The sequence below is a fragment of the Dryas octopetala genome, chromosome 2, assembly GCF_963921425.1.
Source record: "Dryas octopetala chromosome 2, drDryOcto1.1, whole genome shotgun sequence".
NCBI classification, from domain to species: Eukaryota; Viridiplantae; Streptophyta; class Magnoliopsida; order Rosales; family Rosaceae; genus Dryas; species Dryas octopetala.
Window position 1 is genome coordinate 23,403,570 of NC_141367.1, and position 18,335 is coordinate 23,421,904.

Consider the following 18,335-nt stretch of genomic DNA (forward strand, 5'->3'; position numbering starts at 1 on the left):
AAAAAGCATGAAAATCTGACAAACATGTTGATCCTGCAGCAAAAATGGGAGAAAGTCTTGGGTGGGGCTGGAATGCCACTCACCCAATGGCAAGGCTTATCTGCTGCTGTCATGCTGATGTGGCATGTTGATTAAATTAAACATTTTATCTGCAAAGCCATGGGCCCATGGCCAATCACCTGTACGCAGTGACGCAGAGCTCAGAGTCAGAGCTGAATTCAATCCAACAATTACTTACAAATTTCGACCAAAAAAAAAAATTACTTAATCACTGTAATCATTTTAGAGCTCTCGTACGGACACCGAAACAAAGATGATCGGTAGGCGGGTCTGGCACAACCGGGCATGGCTCTCCGGCCGCCGGTGGCTGTCTCCGAACACCTCCCCACGCTCATCGCCGGCGACGGCGCACTCCTACCACAACTCTCCATTTCGAGTTTTTTCTACAGCAGCTTCGACGTCGTTTCGCTTCGCCGATAACATATCCAATGTAAGTCTCTCTCAGTAATGATTGGTCAAAAAATCAAAATAGCTTAAATTTGCATACAAGGAAGGTTCTTTATTGGGATATTTATAGGTAAATTTGTTAAATTTAATTTTTTTTGTTGCAATTATTGTAGTGTAGCATTGGGTATTGTGTGAAGAGGTGCTGGTTTTCGAGTCAGGCATTGACTGATGTTACAGCAGGTGGTAATGGTATAGTGGATGTGCCATTGGCTCAAACTGGCGAAGGCATTGCTGAATGTGAGCTCCTCAAATGGTTTGTGCAAGAGGTCAGTGTTTGGTGGCTGCTACTTTTGAACACAAGTCTATAGAAATAAAGTTTTTTAACTTTGTGCTTTTGGCAGGGGGATCAAGTTGAGGAGTTTCAACCACTTTGTGAAGTTCAAAGTGACAAAGCAACCATTGAAATAACAAGCCGTTACCAAGGGAAAGTTGCTGAAATTCTCTACGTTCCTGGTGACATTGTGAAGGTGAGAATTTTATAGAAAAAGTAGAGGACTGTATTGAAGATGTTATATGTCTTTGTGTTTATATACAAGAATGTATGTGTTGACTATTTGGTCCACATTCTAATAGCTTAAGCTTTTGGAGTTAGTGGGAAATTAACAAAATTTATCATGGTATTAGAGAAAGAGATAATCTCCATGATTGCAACTTCCTAATAATTCCAAATGCTGAGTCTTTTAGTGATGGAGAGAGGCTTACATGTTTAAGAGAGTGTTAGAGTATTAAATAATTGTTGGATCACATCCTAACATCTTAAGTTTTTGGAATTAGTAGTAAACTTACCAAACAAGACTAGGTTACAGGGGCGCATTCAGAATTGTGAATGTGTGGCAGAGGGTGGACTGGGGCTAGTTGCTCTGCCACTGGCTATGGTCCTTTCTTGCTTTCCCCTATGCCCTAGATGTGAACTTGTACTGGCAATTGTTGTTTTAAAATTTGAATGACAGCATAGCGAATCTCTATTGTGGATTAGATCATTTAGCTTTCAATCCTTATGTGACACTCTTATTTATGTTTTAGAGTTTAAATGAAATCTTAGGTTGGAGAAATCCTTTTAAAGATGGCCGTCAAGGAATCTCAGGTTCCAAAGCAGATTTGCGAGCGTTTGGAAAGCACAAAGTCACTAGATTCTGAGCTGAGCACACATAACATAGGTGGAGTTTTATCTACACCTCCTGTGCGAAACCTTGCAAAGCAATATGATATAGATATAAATGAAGTCAATGGGACTGGTAGAGATGGGAGAGTATTAAAAGAAGATGTCCTTAAATATGCTGCCCAGAAGGGAATCATTGAAGATCCATCTGTCTCCTCGAATGCTGTTAAAATTTTGGGAGTAGAGAGTTATTCACATGCACCAGCTGAAGCTGGATGGAAATATGATGATGAGACAGTTATCCTGAGGTAATATAGTTTGCAAATATGGAACTGGAATGCCTCCTTTCATTCATTTGTATGATCCATGGCTAGTTACTTATACTCTGTTCCTTCAGGGGATTCCAGCGAAAAATGGTTAAATCAATGAGTATGGCTGCAAAAGTTCCACATTTTCATTATGTTGAGGAGATAAATTGTGGCGCACTTGTTGAGCTGAAAGAGTCTTTCCAAAGTAATAACTCTGAGTCAAATGTCAAGCACACTTTCCTTCCATCATTGATAAAGACACTTTCAAAAGCAATGAGCAAATACCCGTTAATGAATAGTTGTTTCAATGAGGAGTCACTTGAGGTCATCCTTAAAGGTTTGTACGTTAATTTATGCTTATTCCATGGCAATTATCATCTATTGGATGCAGCCATGTTTCTACTTGAGCTTATCTTTTTGTTTGACATGGAGAACATGCAAATGTTGATGTTATCTTTTTGAAGTGGACATTTGGACTTAACTGTTGAAAATTGTTTAGGTTCCCACAATATCGGAATTGCCATGGCTACTCCATATGGTCTAGTTGTGCCAATCATTAAGAATGTTCAGTCTCTTTCCATTTTGGAGGTTAGTTCTATATGAGTCCTCAACTGTAATTATATTATATGGCAGAATACTGGTGGATGTGCTTTAATTAATTATATGTTCCACACACGTAGATAACAAAGGAACTTTCACGGTTGCAACAACTGGCATTGGAAAACAAGCTCAGGCCTGAAGATATATCTGGGGGAACAATAACTTTAAGTAATATTGGAGCAATTGGAGGGAAGTATGGTTCACCTCTTCTCAACTTGCCTGAGGTTGCCATTATTGCAATTGGGCGAATTCAGAAGGTTCCACAATTTGCGGATGACGGAAATGTATACCCTGTGCCAGTCATGACGGTGGGCGTTAAGTTTTTCTATTGTTTTGCTATTTCAATTAATTGAAAAGTTAAATTTACAGATCTTCCAAACAAATTATCTTGTCTTGAGCACTGCCTGCCAGTGCCTTGGCGGTCAGTTTGCTGAAGAAGCAAGAATATACTCTTGAGAAAAGAGGGGCCAAGTCCCCTCACCCTTGCAAATCCCATACACATGCTTACTGCGTGCATAGGGTTGTCCAAATGAACCATTCAGCAGAATGATCAGAATGTTGATCTGTACTGATAATGCATACCATGCATGAGGATTCTTATGTTTCCTCAGATGCTGTGATGAAAAAGTTGATCCGACTAAATATAACATTCTTTTTCTCAGGTTAACATAGGCGCGGATCATAGGGTATTGGATGGAGCAACTGTTGCCAGGTTTTGCAATGAGTGGAAACAGTTTATAGAGAATCCAGAGCTGCTCATGTTGCATATGAGATAGACGACTGGTCATGTTGCTTGAAAATATGCCCTTCTAAACGGCCTTAAATTTGTGTTACTGAGAAGCTGGAGTTGAAACCATGATGTATACTAGTGCCTCTGCATAGTTCACTGCAATTTACAGGCAAGAGGGCCGGCTCAAGAGAAGTCACGACTGTAGGGCGAAAATTCAAAAGTAGGCCCTTTTATATTGGAACCGACAATTTTATAAATGATACACTAGTATCATACTCATGTAAACTTAATTTTTCTGTCATAATAAGTTTTATTTAACTATCACCCAAAATGGGGTTGATGAAAAAATTTTAAAAAATTATTTCCTAAAATAACCTTCAAATATATGATTAAAAAAAGAAAAGAATTTGTTGAAAGTTATGAGTATTTAGGCTTCATTTTCAAAAAAATAAAATACGCAGAACAGGTTTGGTAGCACTTTTTTTTTTCTGTTTTTTTGTTTGCTTAAAAAAAGGAAAGAAAAAACAAGGGGAGAAAAAAAGCGGAAAGAAAAAAAAAAAGAAAAACTCCCGGACAAAAAGTTGAGGAATTGCCGCGCCACTAAATAAACCGTTTTCAACCATCACCAACCGCTCAAAGAAATCCAACGGACAAAATGCGCTGGAATAACTTCCCGCGATCGTTCCCTTCAAAAACACAAGCTTGTTGTTCCTCTGCAGAACCCAAACCTCTTGGTTTTCCCTTCAAAATGAACTTACACATACTCATTTCAGTACTATTGGCTCTTAATTTTGGCTCCAAGCTTTCAAATTCAGGTACTCACAGACTTCTCCTTTTGTTCTTTTAAGCACAACAATACAAGGTGCCTTTAGCATTCTTTATTTGAATTTGTTTCAGACGGAGCAGCGATGCCCGAGTTCGCTTTCAGTTGGATGGATGATAAAGACACATTCCGAGCCGGGGAGATTGCCACCATAAGGATTAGAGCACTGAATAACTTTGACAACCTTGACAGGAATGCGTTCAAACCCACTCTTACAGTGAATGGAAAGATTGGGAATAGCTCTTTTGCATCTGGGGTTCTTTCGGATTTTGAAGGAGACCCCACTAGTTGGAAACTTTTCTTTACCACGATTTCTGCAGGGTTATTTAACGTTATGATCAACGAGGACCACTACAAAGTGTTTGATTCTTCCCTGCATTTCCAAGTTCATCCAGGTTTTTAGTTTGTTTAACTTCACTATCAAGTGTTCTGTGATATCAGCAACATATGTGTTTAATTCAATTCGTTGTACCTATTTTTGATCGAAGGGCAAATAAACCCATCTGTCTGTGTTGCTTCATGGATGGGTTTGGTTAATGAATTTGAAGCTGGGAATAAAGCTAGAGTACTGATACTTCCAAAGGATGCATTTGGGAATAATGTCAATGAAACCAGTGAAGATCCAAGGTTGCATAATTTTACAGTGTCTGCATTCTATGAAAATGGTTCCATAGCAAGCGTGCCGGATATCACCCATTTGGGTTGGACTGAATTTGGTTATATCATCATGGAGTTTATTGTGGTGAAAGCTGGAGACCTCTTGTTGTTTGTGGAAGGTGGTAACCAGACCTTGAATGGCTCTCCACTACCATTTAAGGTGAACCCAGGTGGTGTATCATGGCAGTAATTATAAGTTTATATTGTATGTTGTATATATAAAGATGTAGATTTTCTCTATTTTGTGATTCAAGCAGTTCTATTTAGGTTTATAATGGCAAATTGGCAATGATGAAGCCCATTCGAGTGCAGTATAGATTGATCGATTATGTGTTATTTCACAGATGCTTTCTTCTTGGCTTTCCAATTGTCGGAAATGTAATTTCCATAAGGCTTAAGATCATGGGAAATATACATGCTTAGTTGTTACTTGTTACCCATTTGTTGAGTCTGCTTTACTTGCTATGAAGGCTAATTTCCTATGTAGATTTATTGTAATTAGTTTATTAATATCATTACTATTTTTTGTTTGTGATGAAATGTTCACTGGCCTATCGCAGGACCTCTAGAAGTTTCCAATTGTGTGGTCAAGTGGAGTTATGAACCAAATGCATGGCAATTATATTCCAAGATGGAAATCTTTATACACCAGCAAGATCAATATGGGAACCTTGTTCCAGGACTGTATGCATTTGACGCTGAAGTTGTTGAGAAAGAGACAAATTTGTCTATTCCTGTTGCAGATTTGCACTTCGAAGAAGTGGTGGCTGGAATTCAGTTGTTTTTCTTCAGCAATCTGGAACCAGGGAACTTCTTGCTCACAATATCCGATATGAATCATAATAAAAGTATCTCTAATATGCCATATGCTTATACTGTCTTTGTTGGTGCGTGTCATTCAGGTGTTAAATTTTGTTATTAACCATTTGGTGTTACTGCTTACACTTCCATACACATGACTCTCTCATGTTTACATTTGAATAGGTTATTGCAATGGGACAAACAGTGTGGTTAATGGATCTGGTTTAAATAGTTCTACTGCAGGAGAAATAGCAGAGTTCTCAGTTTATTTGAGTGATGCTTATCAATATCCTTCTCCCATTCAAATAGAAAGGCTTGAAGTACAAATTGTACGGGATATTGACTCCTATCATGCGCAGTCAAGCATATATCCTATGCAGATCATCAATGGTATATGCAAGTTAGCAACTAATGAGTTGTTTCCTTTGATAAAGATTTTTGTTATAATTTTACCAAAGTTTGTATCTCTAAGTTAGGGAGTGGATCTGCTCGGGGAATAAGATACGGTGCAACCAGCCAGATAGAAATTGCTCCTTCACCATCTACAATTTCAGTCAATTCTGTAAGAAGTGTGTGTAGTTAGATACATACACACACACATTATTTCCTTAAGCACTTAGATATCTAATTTTAATGATACACTGTTTCTGAATTCAGTCTGTTGGGAGCTTCAGCACTCTGGCAAGTGCTTTCAATGTGGCTTATACACCTGACAAGAGTGGAATTTATAAAATTTATTTATTTTGTGGAAATATTCTACTGAATGGTGGTCACTCAATTACAATGGAAGTAAGAGCAGGTATAACTTCATTTAACATTTTCTGTTTAGGTTTTTACTCTCTCTCTCTCTCTCTCTCTCTCTCTCTCCCTCTCTAATAATTTTCATGACAGTCATGTTAAGGAATTGCCTATGAAAAACTGAAAATGAACAAACTTAACAAATGTGCATAACTTGAGCTGGAATTACACCACATGAATACACTTTAGATTTAGATTGACTTATTTAACTTAGCTTACCAATATATAGTAGGTGGCTTTTTTTTACTCTTTAGTTTCAGTTGAACTAAATTATATTTGACCTTGAGGAATTTGTTACAAGTGTTATTCATCATTGATAATATCAGTTGTAAATGGTGATTGCATGAACTATTGCACTATTTCAGCCTGTTTATTTCATTTGTGATGAATGGATTCCTATGCTGCAGGAGAGGTTAATACATCACTTTCAAAAGTTTTCAAATTTTCTCCCAAGGTGCCAAAGATGATTAATAATGAAGTAATAGTGCAGCTCATGGATTCATTTTTTAACCCTGTCTTGTCACAACAATCTAGGCTGAAACTAGAGATTGCTTCAGTCAACAGTTCTGGCTTTTCAAATTCCATGTTTGTGGATAATAATGATGGGTCATACACTATTCATTATCTGGCTGAGGATGTTGGAACTTATGAGATGTGTGCTTCATTTGATGGAAAACGTGTTTCTGCATGCCCCTTTGGGGTCAATGTCTACAGTAGTAAGTTAGAATGACAAGTTATATAAGAGTAGCTCTTTGTTTCTGTTGTTTCTGTAAACAATCTTATCTATAATTGATGTTTTTCACCCATTTTCAAATTATTGGTACTATGAATATTGATTTCATCTCCATCTTTATGGTGCGGTTATAACTTCCATGGACTGATTGATGCTCTTTTCATTTTTCAGGTGAATATTTTCCCAGAGCCTATATTGATACAATATCTGTCTGGGAGGATGAGTCAATTGCTTTTGATGTTTTAGCAAATGACTACTTTGCGGGCAATAATGCAACTGTTGTTGAATTCTCAAAGGTATAATACGCAGTGAAAGCATATTTTATGACATTATTATTATGATGATGGGACCCTAATTGGATGAACAACTTGATTGACCTACCCTCGGAGGTCTTCGTTGTTCACTAAAGAATACATAAATATGCATGACAATGCTATTTCATCACTTTTTCTTCTTTACAAGGATGGCGCTGCTTCTGATCAGTGATCACCATCAGGCATTTGCACACAAACACCACCTATCCTATAGAAGAATTTTCCTGGAAATTTGACTGGTTTTATATTTGTCAGCCAGGTCATGGTTCCCTTCTTGAATATGGAAGGCTCCTCCGGTATACACCTTATAAAGACTATTATGGAAATGATTCTTTTGTGTACACAATGTCTGATATAAACGGCAATCTTGCTACTGCTGCGGTAAACATATCTGTTCTCACCATCCCACCCGAGTTTGTTTCTTTCCCAAGTGAATTACAAGCAACTGAAGATGAGATTAGTCCCAGATTTGGGTAAGGTACTATTAATCTATATCACTTTCTTAGAAATTACTATATGATTCTAATTTCAGCTATTTGCAGTGGTTTCTCTGGGTTTGAGATAAGATATTCAGACATGATGGAGAACATATCTGTTAACCTCAGTGCACAATCTGGGACAGTATTTCTGTCTCCTATGCTAATGCAATTCTGGGAGCCAGTGTGGAGTGGACTTTTTGTGTACACAGAGGAGGATGGAGAAGGGAATGGTTTGATTATAGAAGGCAGTGTGGAAGTAATCAATTTTGCCCTTCAGTCAATTCAGTACTATGGGTACTATTTCACTGATCAACTATTGTTTCTTAACATAGGCCCCCTTTATTCTTAGTTCTGAGTAACAAAATTCATATCTCAAATCATGTTTCAAAATTAGTAACTTCCTTCGTTTTTTTCTTTTCCTTTTCAATTCTCCTTAAGTCAGAAATGAGAACTTTTGTGGCTATGATACAATTCGACTCTCTACAAGGAACAGGAATGGAGTAAATGTATTGGACATTCCAGTTTTTGTTGAACCTATTAACGATCCTCCATTTATTCATGTCCCTGAATTCATTATTTTGAAAAGTAATGAAGATGAGTCGCTGATATATGACAGAGAAACAGACAAGTTTGAGTTCTGTGTTGGAGATCCTGATCTTCTTGCGTTCCCTGGTATGGTTAGTCAAGACCGTGTGTTTTATATATTGAATCAGGCCTTTTTCTGGAGATCAAATACTGGGCTAACAGACATGTCTTAAACCTCGGAGTTTTAGAGGATTGATGTTTTGTTGTTGGATTATCTTTCAGGTAATGAGTCCCTTTTCTCAGTCACCTTTTCTGCTGAAGTGGATGAGGGATTTTTGGCAACCAGCCTACCAGCTGAGCTCATCACTACAACCGAACTGAAGATCAAGAATAGCTACCAGTGGCTACCTCTACAGACATATGTTACCATCGCAAAACATTTCAAGGTCAAAGCCAAGGGAGTTAGATTTCATGGAACAGTTAATGACTGCAACACTGTTATGCAACAGCTCTTTTATCATGTGAGTAAGCTTCTTCGCTTTGAACTTTATTGCTGCCTTGTTAACCGGTTCACTACACTAGAAGCCAAGTCTTGGGCCTGGTGAGGTTAGCACAACACCCCTTGGAGTTTAAACCTGGAATCATGTGTTGAATTCATCATGTTTTTGGTACAGGGTGGAGAACATGATGCCATCTTGACAGTGACATTGAATGACATGGGAAACTACGGGCGTTATTTCAATTGTGCAGAAAAGATATCAGTGCCTTTACATGCTGAGGCTTCTGTTAATCTAATAAGAAGAACCCCAATGAGTTCATTTGTGGTTCATGGTAAGTGACAGTCAATGACTATTGATTTCTGAGTGACGTCTCATTGAGATAGTACCCTTAGATCTTGTCATTTAGAGCTCTGTAACAAAATTTATATTGGGACTTAATCAAATAGCCCATCTGTTTATTGTGTTTGGAATACAGGCTTAGGATCAGCTATTGTCATTGAATCCATTATAGTGTTTTCTCTGGGAGCAGCACTACTATTCTTCACATGCAAATGTGCAGCTCTCCTTGTAAACGAAAGAAGAAACAGTGCAACCAGGACTCTTGAGCCAACAATTGCACATAGTTTGCGCGAAGAAACTGTAAGTATGGTATATATCATGCAAATATATAGCACATAACTTCTTGTACAACACTTGACTAAGAAGCTGACCTCTTGATATGCATGGTGTGCAGTCAAGGAAGAGTTTATCAGAGAATGCAACTTACTTTACTGGGTGTTGTTCGAGTCCCTTTCTAGGCAGCCAGCGTCCAAACTTTCGACAACGGTAATGAATTGTGAGGCTCAGGTCAATAGGCAATAGGCAATATGGCAATATGGCAAAGGAATGTGAAGGATATTTCTGACATGTAATTTGTTTGGGTTCAGGTCCTGCCGTCAGTCTGGAAATGGGGAATCTAGCAAGGCAGCAGCATATCAGCACAGTCCTGGGCCTACTGTTGTACCCTTTGGTATTCAGAAGGAACCAAGTCAAACTGTTTGAGCTATTCACATTGTTGCTACTCAAATTCTATATGTTTGTGTTGTTTTTACTTGATTTTTAATTCAAGCGTTTTTTAGAATTAACGATTATTTTTATATTTTCGAGTTTTATTATTAAATTTTTATATTTTCGAGTTTTATTATTAAATTTTTATATTTTCGAGTTTTATTATTAAACTTTAAAAATATAAAAACAAAATAAGTAAATAATGAACCAATTTTCACTGGAAATACTCAATGTAGAACACTCGAACCTGACAATTGTAGGAACTAGGAAGGAAAAAGTAATACTCCTTTCCTTTTTTGTTTCATTGTTTGGCACGATTCTTAATTTTTATGAAATCGTGACTTACATATAAAAAGAAAAATATTTGACTATAAAAAAAATTTAACATGTTAATAGGTGGCAATTTATTGTGTCAATTAGTGTTTATGTTAAATATTAGACAACTCTAACTTCACCCGTTTGATTAATCATGCCAAATGGCTAAACACTGACCCAACCCGTTTAATTTAAAAATTCTCTCCATTTTGTACCATAATGAAACGAAGTTTTGATTTAAGTTTATATTCTAGGACTAAGACACGTCCAATTAAAAAAGAAAAAATTAAAATTGCATTATAAAATAGAATTATAATTCATATTCCATAGGCTTTTGGGCGTATTGTATACAAAACAAATGCAAAAAATAATGATTAGCTGATCGAGCCCGAGTGACAGAGGAGTTGGGGAGCTGGCTTTTTATTTACAAAGTGAAGTAGACGACAACTCGAGAGATTCAGTTTGACATCGTCATCATCGGAGCAGTCGAGACTGATCGAAAGGAAGTGCAACTCGGAGAATATGGCGACGGCGGCGTACCAGAAGCTTCTGCAAGTAGGCACTAAGATCGTCGCGGTCGGCAGAAACTACGCTGCTCACGCCAAAGAGCTCGGCAACGCCGTCCCCAAGGAGCCTGTGCTCTTCCTCAAACCGACGTCGTCTTACTTGGAAAACGGAGGCACAATCGAAATCCCTCACCCTCTGGACTCGCTGGACCATGAGGTGGAGCTCGCCGTCGTCATCTCTCAGAAAGCTCGCGATGTTCCCCAGTCCACCGCCATGGATTATGTTGCCGGTATATTTTTACTTTTATTTCTATTATCTATTAATCAATTTATTAATTCTACAATTACTTCTTTTTTATAAAAAGAAATTATATGATTTTGTTTGAGTTAAATCTAATTGGTCACAATCGGATCGTTTAAGGTTATGCCCTTGCGCTTGATATGACTGCTAGAGAAATTCAAGCTTCTGCTAAGGTAATTATAATATACTTATTATTTGCTATTATAATTAGGCAGAATGTGTTCACAGCATTCATTATGATGTAAAGAACATAGCAGCAACATGTTTGATATTGTAACTCTAATTAGTCTCTAATTAGAATGCTATATTATTGGATCAATAACTTTACTATACCAATAACTGTGAAAAATCCAGCAGGTTAACTACCTTGGTATGTTTCTATGAAGAACAAGAATGGAACAGCTCAAATTCTAAGCTTGCACTCTTGAATAGGATATCTATGGTTTTAACATGTTTTTATTTTATTTTGTTTCCTGTCCAAATTGATTTCAAAGGTTAGTATATTCGGCCTCAGTGGACATGTTTGTAAACTATTGTTATCATTGTTAATATAAGTTATTTCCTTTGGCAGTCTGCTGGTCTTCCATGGACCATAGCAAAAGGGCAGGACACCTTCACACCAATCAGTTCTGTGGTAAGAATTGCATCTCATATCTTTGATGCTGTTCTATTGTATGCTTCAAGTGTAATTGGTTTGTGCCCTTTGGGGTGCGAAAAAAGATGACAAAAACGTGGTGTGGGACTGGGGTGGCGAGGGTGCTGAGAGTGGAGGGGATGACAATTTTCCCCATCAAACTGGGGCTCTACAGGTTCGACCCCTAATGGGGTTAATTGGATAACAGTGTTGTATAGGACTGGTGTAACTGGTGATGAGGGTGGAGTGAGGGGATGACAAGTTTCCTCATTAAACTTGGGCATTGTGGTGCTCCACTGTTAATGAGGCAGGGACAAAATAACACTATCCCTCCCACCATGCTCTTGCCCTATATATCACACACACACACACACACACACACATATATATATATATATTTTTTCATAGTTAGCTTCTAATTTTGATTTTTAAATTTTGTTTTAATTTTAAATTTTATATTGTGGATTAATGTATTTTGTGCATGCTATATTATCTATATTTGGTGTCATTTATCATTTCTAAAAAGGAATACACATTAAAAAGAAAAAAGATTCAGGGTCCGGCATAATACCCAATAGGGTTCCTGTTCTGAGGCGGGGCGAGCATGGAAATGGCAAACCAGACTCTTGCATGGCCCCGTTGGCATTCCTTGGCTGCCCATATTAGTTTACCTTGGATATTCATGTACTTTTAGGTAGTTGGGGAAGAACATGGGGAAGTTTTCCAAGTAAGTTAAGTGATCTATTTTACAAGAGATTTCCCCATAGAGGTACCTGTGTAGGTTAGCTGTAATTTTACTATAATAAAGTGCACCTTTTTTAAGTTTGGGAGAGCTTTAGGTGAATAATTCAATCTCTATGAGCATCCATTTTATTTTTCCTATATTTTTAAACATACTCAATCATTTGACTCTCCAAACTTCATGCAGCTGCCCAAGGAAAAGGTGCCAGACCCTGACAATTTAGAATTGTGGTTGAAGGTTCTCATTTCTTCTTTTTCTTTCACTAGCTTTATTAGTGACGTAGTTTTGGTCATTCCTAATTGTTGTGTTCAAATTGATTTGCTGCACCATATACAGGTAGATGGAGAATTGAGGCAGAAAGGTTCAACCAAGGATACGATATTTAAAATTCCGTTTCTCATCAGCCACATAAGTTCCATTATGACACTTTTTGAAGGAGATGTAATACTAACAGGTACTTATCTATGGTTTTTCTCCTCTCTGTCTAGGATACGATATTTAAAATTCCGTTTCTCATCAGCCACATGAATACTTTTAAGTTACAGCTAACTGTGCTTCGGTACTGTTTGTGCAGGCACTCCCAAAGGTGTTGGCCCAGTTAAAGCAGGTCAAAAGATAACTGCTGGCATAACAAACCTCCTGGACATTGAATTCAGTGTTGAAAAACGAAAGAGGCAAGGAAGTTCTTGAACTAATTAAATGTGCTACCTGATGTTAATGCATTTGACAGTTCAGTAGAAAAAGAAAAATAATATTAGCTGAAACCAGAGAAGTGGACTCAGCATGGGCGCAGATGTGAAGCTAATGCAGTCTTTGTTGACAAAGTGTTAGTTCAAGGATCTTACAAGTCAGTAATTTAACATGTCTATTTGTTCGTTCTTCATTTTGGGTGTGAGGGTAAGGAGTAATAATAAGGAAATTGTTGTAGAAATGACTTTGGGATGACAAAAAAGTTTCCACAATTCTGAATTTGATCACATACAAGATTCTCAAGGTGCAATATCAAAATGAAAGATTCATTTTATTTATATTTTCTTGTGCTGGCGAACGTACATGTGACTAGTTTTTCTAGGAGGTCATATGGTACTAAAATCCATTCTTCATCAGATAATATAAAGTGTTGCTATTTGCACACCATTTTTTTTTTTTGCACACCTTTTTTTTCACTTTTTCTTACTTCACACTCTCACATTCTTCCCACAATTAAATTTTCTCATACACACACCCCTCTTAATTACCATAATATCCCTATTTTATCTATTAAAAAAAAAAAAAAAAACACATCTAGCCCACACCCAGCCCCTCCCCCGACTACCTCCCTACTCCACCCAACCCACCCAGCCCTCCCCTCCCCTCCCCTCCCCTCCCCTCCCTTCCCCTCTCCTCTCTCTCTCTCTCTCTCTCTCTCTCTCTCTCTCTCTCTCTCTCTCTCCTTCCCTTTCCCCTCCGAACATCCAATTAAAAAAAAAAAATTTTGCAGGTTGGTTGGGCTTGAGCTTTCCGATGGGTGTGAGTGGTTGGCCGGTAAGGGCAGTTTTGGGGAGTGATGGCCGGCCTATGGGGAGTATTTTCCGACCGGTGGGGTGACTGGTGGTGGCCGGAGGAGGGAGTGGTGGTGTCGGGATGGCTGTGTGCGCATGGAGTCACGCGCTAGCTAGCGGTAGAGGCTAGGTTGGAGAGTCGGGGAAGAGAGAGGGAGCTTTTGGCGGGGTTCTCGTCGCTTGGTTCGCCGGTGAACCTGCTGGACTGAGAGTTGTAGAGAGAGATTGAGGGCTGGGGTTGGGTTTCGAGGAGAGAGAAAAATGAGGGGATGGGGGTGGGGTAAGAGGAAAGGGGGGAGGGAGAGAGCGAGAGAGAGAGAGAGAGAGAGAGAGAGAGAGAGAGAGAGAGAGAGAGAGGCGGGCTGGGGTGGTCGGCGAGTAGTTCCTAATCGGCGAGGCTGAGGTGGTCGGTGGTTGGTTCCTCACAGGGGTGGGTGCTATGATGGGGAGAATGAGAGATAAAGAGATGATGTTTTGGGTAATTTTATTTTAGGTGTTTTTTGTTATTTCACAAATTAAATTTAGAGATAATTAGGCTTAGCTCTTTTAGAAAAAGAGTTTTTAGATGGAGATTGAGAGTGTTTTAAAATTTATAAAAAAATCATTTTAATTCATAATAATTTATAAGAAAATTCTTTTAATTCATAATAAAATCCTACCATGATTTGAAGGGTATTTCCTCTCTTAGGGTATAGAGTGAGTTTTATAAAGGTTCCGTCCAAAATCTCGGAGTTAAAACCTAACATAAAGTCGTTAAAGAAAAAAAAGAGTGCAAATAGAAAAAAAAAAAAAAAAAGTGTGCAAATAGCAACAAGACACAAGATAAACACTAATTAAATTAAATTATGATATTTTACTTTGATCAAATGTAGTAATTATCCTCATATTTAATTCCTTAACAACTATATGGTCATTAGCTGTCAATCGCTACATTCAAAACTCTAAACAGAATGTTAATGTACTTTTGTTCAAAAATACATTATGTATCTAATTCACTATATGTTAAAACGAAAAGAAGCAAAACATGAATTGCAATACAAACAAAGTATACAGAAGACAAATTAAGCGCAGTCGCCATACTTGGGAGTCTCATGAGTCATCACCAACAACAATTAACTGTCAACAACAATAAAAATAACAACAACAATCAACAATTTTCCCCTGCATTTCCCATTGTTCGTCTTGGAAGTCCACACCACCTAGAGAGACCTCATGGTTATCATAACCATCATCACCATCACCATCATCATCATCATCGATCTTCAAGTCTTCCATTGTGTTTTCTTTGTCTTCTTCTATGGCAGGTTCTTGCGATTTATCCTTAACATAAAAGTAAAAGGCGAGACACAAGTAATAGCAAAAGTTAGCAAGACCTATGAATGTTAATGCCCTGTAATACTTATCAAGACGACTCCTATTTATGTTGTCATCGAACCAACTTTCTCTAAACACCAAAATACTAAGAGCTGTGATTAGTTTTCCAATACCTACCACGAATTCATTGGCATAGGATCCATAATACCTAGCCATTACTTTATCATCATCAGCTACTCGATCGACAAAAAAATCAATCAATCCATCTATGGCTAGCCCTCTCATGAGTCCCAACAAAGAAAACTGTGGAACTAACCAAAGAATGCTCATAGAAATAGTTGAAGTGTCATCTTCAAGTCCCTCCCTCTTAATTTTATACAGCCTATGGATCTCAACCTGCCAAGCAGCAACACAGCATAGCACACAACAAACCATTCCACAACCAATTCTCACCAGCGTAGCACGTTGCCTCATACGCTTTGGAATTAGTAACCACCAAAGATACGAGATTGTGTAGCTTGAAAAGGATTTAAGTACAGTGAAATAAACTGTAGGGACTCTGAAATTACTGCCGATGTGATCATCCAAATTACTAATTTGTTCAAAAAAGAACGTGGTGCCTGTTGCCTCAACCAAACTACATACAAGAAGGGCCAACCACATAATTAGCATATCTTTGAATAAACGTTTTTCCTCCTTCAGTTTTCTGACCATCCAAAACTTCTCTCTCTTCCTGCTTGTTTTGCTGGACAGAGGCTTTCTGACTCCCCTGTTTGTTATGCTAGTCTCCACTCTTTGTGCTTCTTCTACTGGACTCGAGGTATCTTGTTCAATGGCCATAGCCATAGAATTTTTTTTATTTATGGAGTAAAAAAAAAGGCCAAACCAGAACAATATATAAAAAACTCCCATCCCAATTGTTGAAATCATGAAGCGAACTGACCAAGATGTATTTAAAAGGAGAAGAGGTGCGGCTGCACCCAAAAACCAGGGATGGCTCCACAAAGCATCTTTACGGCTTTCCACTCGTTTTTCATTTGTACAATTTATTTGTTCTTGTTCACTTAAATATTGATCATCAAGAAACTTATTTAAAGCAGCTGACCGTCCAGCTTCGCCTAATGCTACTAATGGGGCAGCTCCATAGAATACTTTAGCTGCAACATCCACATTCTTTAACTTAGCTGAAATTGAAAATAGAACCAGTCCCTGGAACCCAAATAACAATCAAAAGCATAAATATATAATGGATTTAGAGAATCTTAAAACTTTTCAGCTTCAATTTGATTAGCATTCAATAGGGGATGAAACATTTTAGTAATAGTACTAGTCCATAAGCTTTTAACAGTTATGCTAATTTTCTGCACAGGTAAAAGAGCACTTACAAGAATATAGAAAGCACTTGTGGAGGCAATCATTTGAAAACTACATATGTATGTGTCTGAGATATGAGCCAGAACAATGATCATGATAGCTGATACCCCTTCTAGCACATTCATAATTACAGCAGCTATTTGAAAACGGGGTGTCACCCAATTGTACGTGAGGTAAGTTATCAAGATAGACACTATGGCATGGTTGACAAAGCTATGGCTGAAGACCAAACCTACATATAATATGTCATCACAAAGAAACAGAAGAAATTAGTGGTCAGTTTTAGTTAATTTGAATCAATAAACAATTGCTTGTTTAACAGAGATTGAATTAATATACCCCGAATGCATATAGTAGCCTTGGAAAAGTAGAGGTAATTGCCAAACCACTTTCTCACTGAACGAATGCATGTGCGAATGACTCTCGATGGGAGCCTTGTTACTATTGTCATTGCTGAGGGAACTGTGAGTTATACTTGATCGATGTAAAGGAAGTGACGAACAGAACCTGATTTGGAAAGTAAAACCAGCAAGGATCAAAAGTTTTGATAGAACAGAGTCTTTGATGGTGAACTATGGTTCGACTTAGATGTGAAGCAGAGAGCAGAGAGTGAGGAGAAGATACATTATTAATGATGGAGAAATATTACAAAGGAAAGTTCCTGGAGATTAGAATGGGAGGTCACCATTGCCAATAGCAAGCAAGATGTACAAAGATCGTATGCATATATATTATCATTTCATCTCACTCACAACAACATTAGTAGACTTTTTAAGTTGAGGGATAAGTGAGAGTCAAGGACCGGATTCATCTCAATAAATTTTTAACTTTTCTGTATGTGAATCTTGATTTAGTTCCACGTTGCTTGTTAGCAAATGATGTAAGGTTGGGGTGGAGCTGTCTAAACTCTCTGTATTTTGGGCTTTCTGTAGTGGTTTTTGTGGTTTTCGCTTTTGGTTGTGGGCGTGCTTCCGAGCAAAAAGAAAAATAGCTGGCTCATACTAATCAACAAAGTGAGAGGTTGAATTGTCTTGGGTGTTTACATCAGTACATGCTAAGTCTTTATGTAGCCTGGATATATTGGATTGATTTTGCAGTTATCCTGGCAGCAGAACCTAGTGGCAGATAAAACAACAATGGATAAACACACGCCACAAATTACATATATGAGCGTAAGATTATATTTTCATGAGTAGTACTTCAAAAACTGATTGTAGCATAACATAAAAGAACTAGTTGAAGAAAGGTACACACAAATCAACAGGTAGGATATGATATTAACCACAACGTACACAGCACTTAAATGTTGACAGACTAGAGAATACATACAAATGTATATAATTTGATAGACTAGAGAATTTCGAAAATGCGTGCCTACCTCCCTTAAGAAAAGTGTAAGGCACCTGACTCTCTCCGCGGTGTGCAGAGTTGGAGAGAATGAGAAGGAGGATGAAGGTGAAGGTGAAGGTGAAGGTGAGAGGATACAATTTTATTTTTATTTTTATTTTTTATAGGAGATATTACAGTCCACGACCCTAAAATTCTACAAGTTTACCGAGGTCTTCACGACTCAAGTCTTCGTCTATTTAATAGGGCCGGGGGTTAGTTCCCCCTTATTGCTTTTGTAAACAATTGATGTGACATTTGTAAACAATTGATGTGAACTGTGACTTGTTTTTCTTGAGGT

The 18,335-nt window shown here is 37.9% G+C and overlaps 4 protein-coding genes across 6 annotated transcripts; 3 read left to right on the forward strand and 1 right to left on the reverse strand.

Moving 5' to 3' along the window:
* Positions 1–261: 261 nt before the first annotated feature.
* On the forward strand, positions 262–3,819 carry BCE2 (2-oxoacid dehydrogenases acyltransferase family protein). The gene is made up of 8 exons (XM_086233111.1): positions 262–490; positions 621–773; positions 849–974; positions 1,550–1,914; positions 2,004–2,251; positions 2,414–2,502; positions 2,595–2,822; positions 3,177–3,819. Exons 1-8 carry the CDS (start codon positions 314–316, stop codon positions 3,288–3,290), a joined length of 1,500 nt encoding a protein of 499 aa, XP_086089237.1. The 5' UTR covers positions 262–313; the 3' UTR covers positions 3,291–3,819.
* A 322-nt stretch (positions 3,820–4,141) lies between these two features.
* On the forward strand, positions 4,142–9,977 carry GEX2 (gamete expressed 2). The gene is made up of 16 exons (XM_086233415.1): positions 4,142–4,462; positions 4,556–4,897; positions 5,285–5,611; positions 5,709–5,915; positions 6,002–6,087; positions 6,183–6,324; positions 6,731–7,039; positions 7,228–7,352; positions 7,626–7,843; positions 7,913–8,143; positions 8,292–8,521; positions 8,657–8,895; positions 9,049–9,205; positions 9,350–9,513; positions 9,608–9,699; positions 9,801–9,977. The coding sequence occupies exons 1-16, from the start codon at positions 4,153–4,155 to the stop codon at positions 9,913–9,915; spliced, it is 3,294 nt and encodes a 1,097-aa protein (XP_086089541.1). The 5' UTR covers positions 4,142–4,152; the 3' UTR covers positions 9,916–9,977.
* Positions 9,978–10,570: 593 nt separating this feature from the next.
* On the forward strand, positions 10,571–13,449 carry LOC147294336 (Fumarylacetoacetate (FAA) hydrolase family). The gene is made up of 6 exons (XM_086232759.1): positions 10,571–11,032; positions 11,164–11,216; positions 11,615–11,677; positions 12,606–12,656; positions 12,756–12,873; positions 12,994–13,449. The coding sequence occupies exons 1-6, from the start codon at positions 10,759–10,761 to the stop codon at positions 13,107–13,109; spliced, it is 675 nt and encodes a 224-aa protein (XP_086088885.1). The 5' UTR covers positions 10,571–10,758; the 3' UTR covers positions 13,110–13,449.
* A 1,478-nt stretch (positions 13,450–14,927) lies between these two features.
* On the reverse strand, positions 14,928–18,132 carry LOC147294337 (protein NRT1/ PTR FAMILY 5.12-like). 3 transcript variants are annotated; one of them, XM_086232359.1, is made up of 5 exons: positions 18,027–18,132; positions 16,988–17,155; positions 16,660–16,880; positions 15,452–16,483; positions 14,928–15,280 (listed from the first exon to the last, which is right to left on the reverse strand). In XM_086232359.1, the coding sequence occupies exons 2-5, from the start codon at positions 17,097–17,099 to the stop codon at positions 15,080–15,082; spliced, it is 1,566 nt and encodes a 521-aa protein (XP_086088485.1). In that variant the 5' UTR covers positions 17,100–17,155; positions 18,027–18,132; the 3' UTR covers positions 14,928–15,079. The 3 variants fall into 3 exon arrangements, with proteins under 3 accessions (XP_086088485.1, XP_086088486.1, XP_086088487.1); XM_086232360.1 differs by having other exon boundaries at positions 14,928–16,483; XM_086232361.1 differs by having other exon boundaries at positions 14,928–16,483; positions 16,988–18,119.
* Positions 18,133–18,335: the final 203 nt, after the last annotated feature.

Excerpts from the sequence above, each read along its gene's own strand:
- BCE2 (XM_086233111.1), top strand. The coding sequence starts at position 314 with ATGATCGGTAGGCGGGTCTGGCACAACCGGGCATGGCTCTCCGGCCGC. Across the intron at positions 491-620 it reads TCGCCGATAACATATCCAAT|TGTAGCATTGGGTATTGTGT; the intron begins GTAAGTCTCTCT and ends CAATTATTGTAG. Across the intron at positions 975-1,549 it reads TTCCTGGTGACATTGTGAAG|GTTGGAGAAATCCTTTTAAA; the intron begins GTGAGAATTTTA and ends ATGAAATCTTAG.
- GEX2 (XM_086233415.1), top strand. The coding sequence starts at position 4,153 with ATGCCCGAGTTCGCTTTCAGTTGGATGGATGATAAAGACACATTCCGA. Across the intron at positions 4,898-5,284 it reads ATTTAAGGTGAACCCAGGTG|GACCTCTAGAAGTTTCCAAT; the intron begins GTGTATCATGGC and ends GGCCTATCGCAG. Across the intron at positions 9,206-9,349 it reads GAGTTCATTTGTGGTTCATG|GCTTAGGATCAGCTATTGTC; the intron begins GTAAGTGACAGT and ends TTTGGAATACAG.
- LOC147294337 (XM_086232360.1), bottom strand. The coding sequence starts at position 17,099 with ATGACAATAGTAACAAGGCTCCCATCGAGAGTCATTCGCACATGCATT. Across the intron at positions 16,881-16,987 it reads GGCTACTATATGCATTCGGG|GTTTGGTCTTCAGCCATAGC; the intron begins GTATATTAATTC and ends TATTATATGTAG. Across the intron at positions 16,484-16,659 it reads CAAGTGCTTTCTATATTCTT|GGACTGGTTCTATTTTCAAT; the intron begins GTAAGTGCTCTT and ends TTTGGGTTCCAG.
- LOC147294336 (XM_086232759.1), top strand. The coding sequence starts at position 10,759 with ATGGCGACGGCGGCGTACCAGAAGCTTCTGCAAGTAGGCACTAAGATC. Across the intron at positions 11,217-11,614 it reads AAATTCAAGCTTCTGCTAAG|TCTGCTGGTCTTCCATGGAC; the intron begins GTAATTATAATA and ends TTCCTTTGGCAG. Across the intron at positions 11,678-12,605 it reads TCACACCAATCAGTTCTGTG|CTGCCCAAGGAAAAGGTGCC; the intron begins GTAAGAATTGCA and ends AACTTCATGCAG.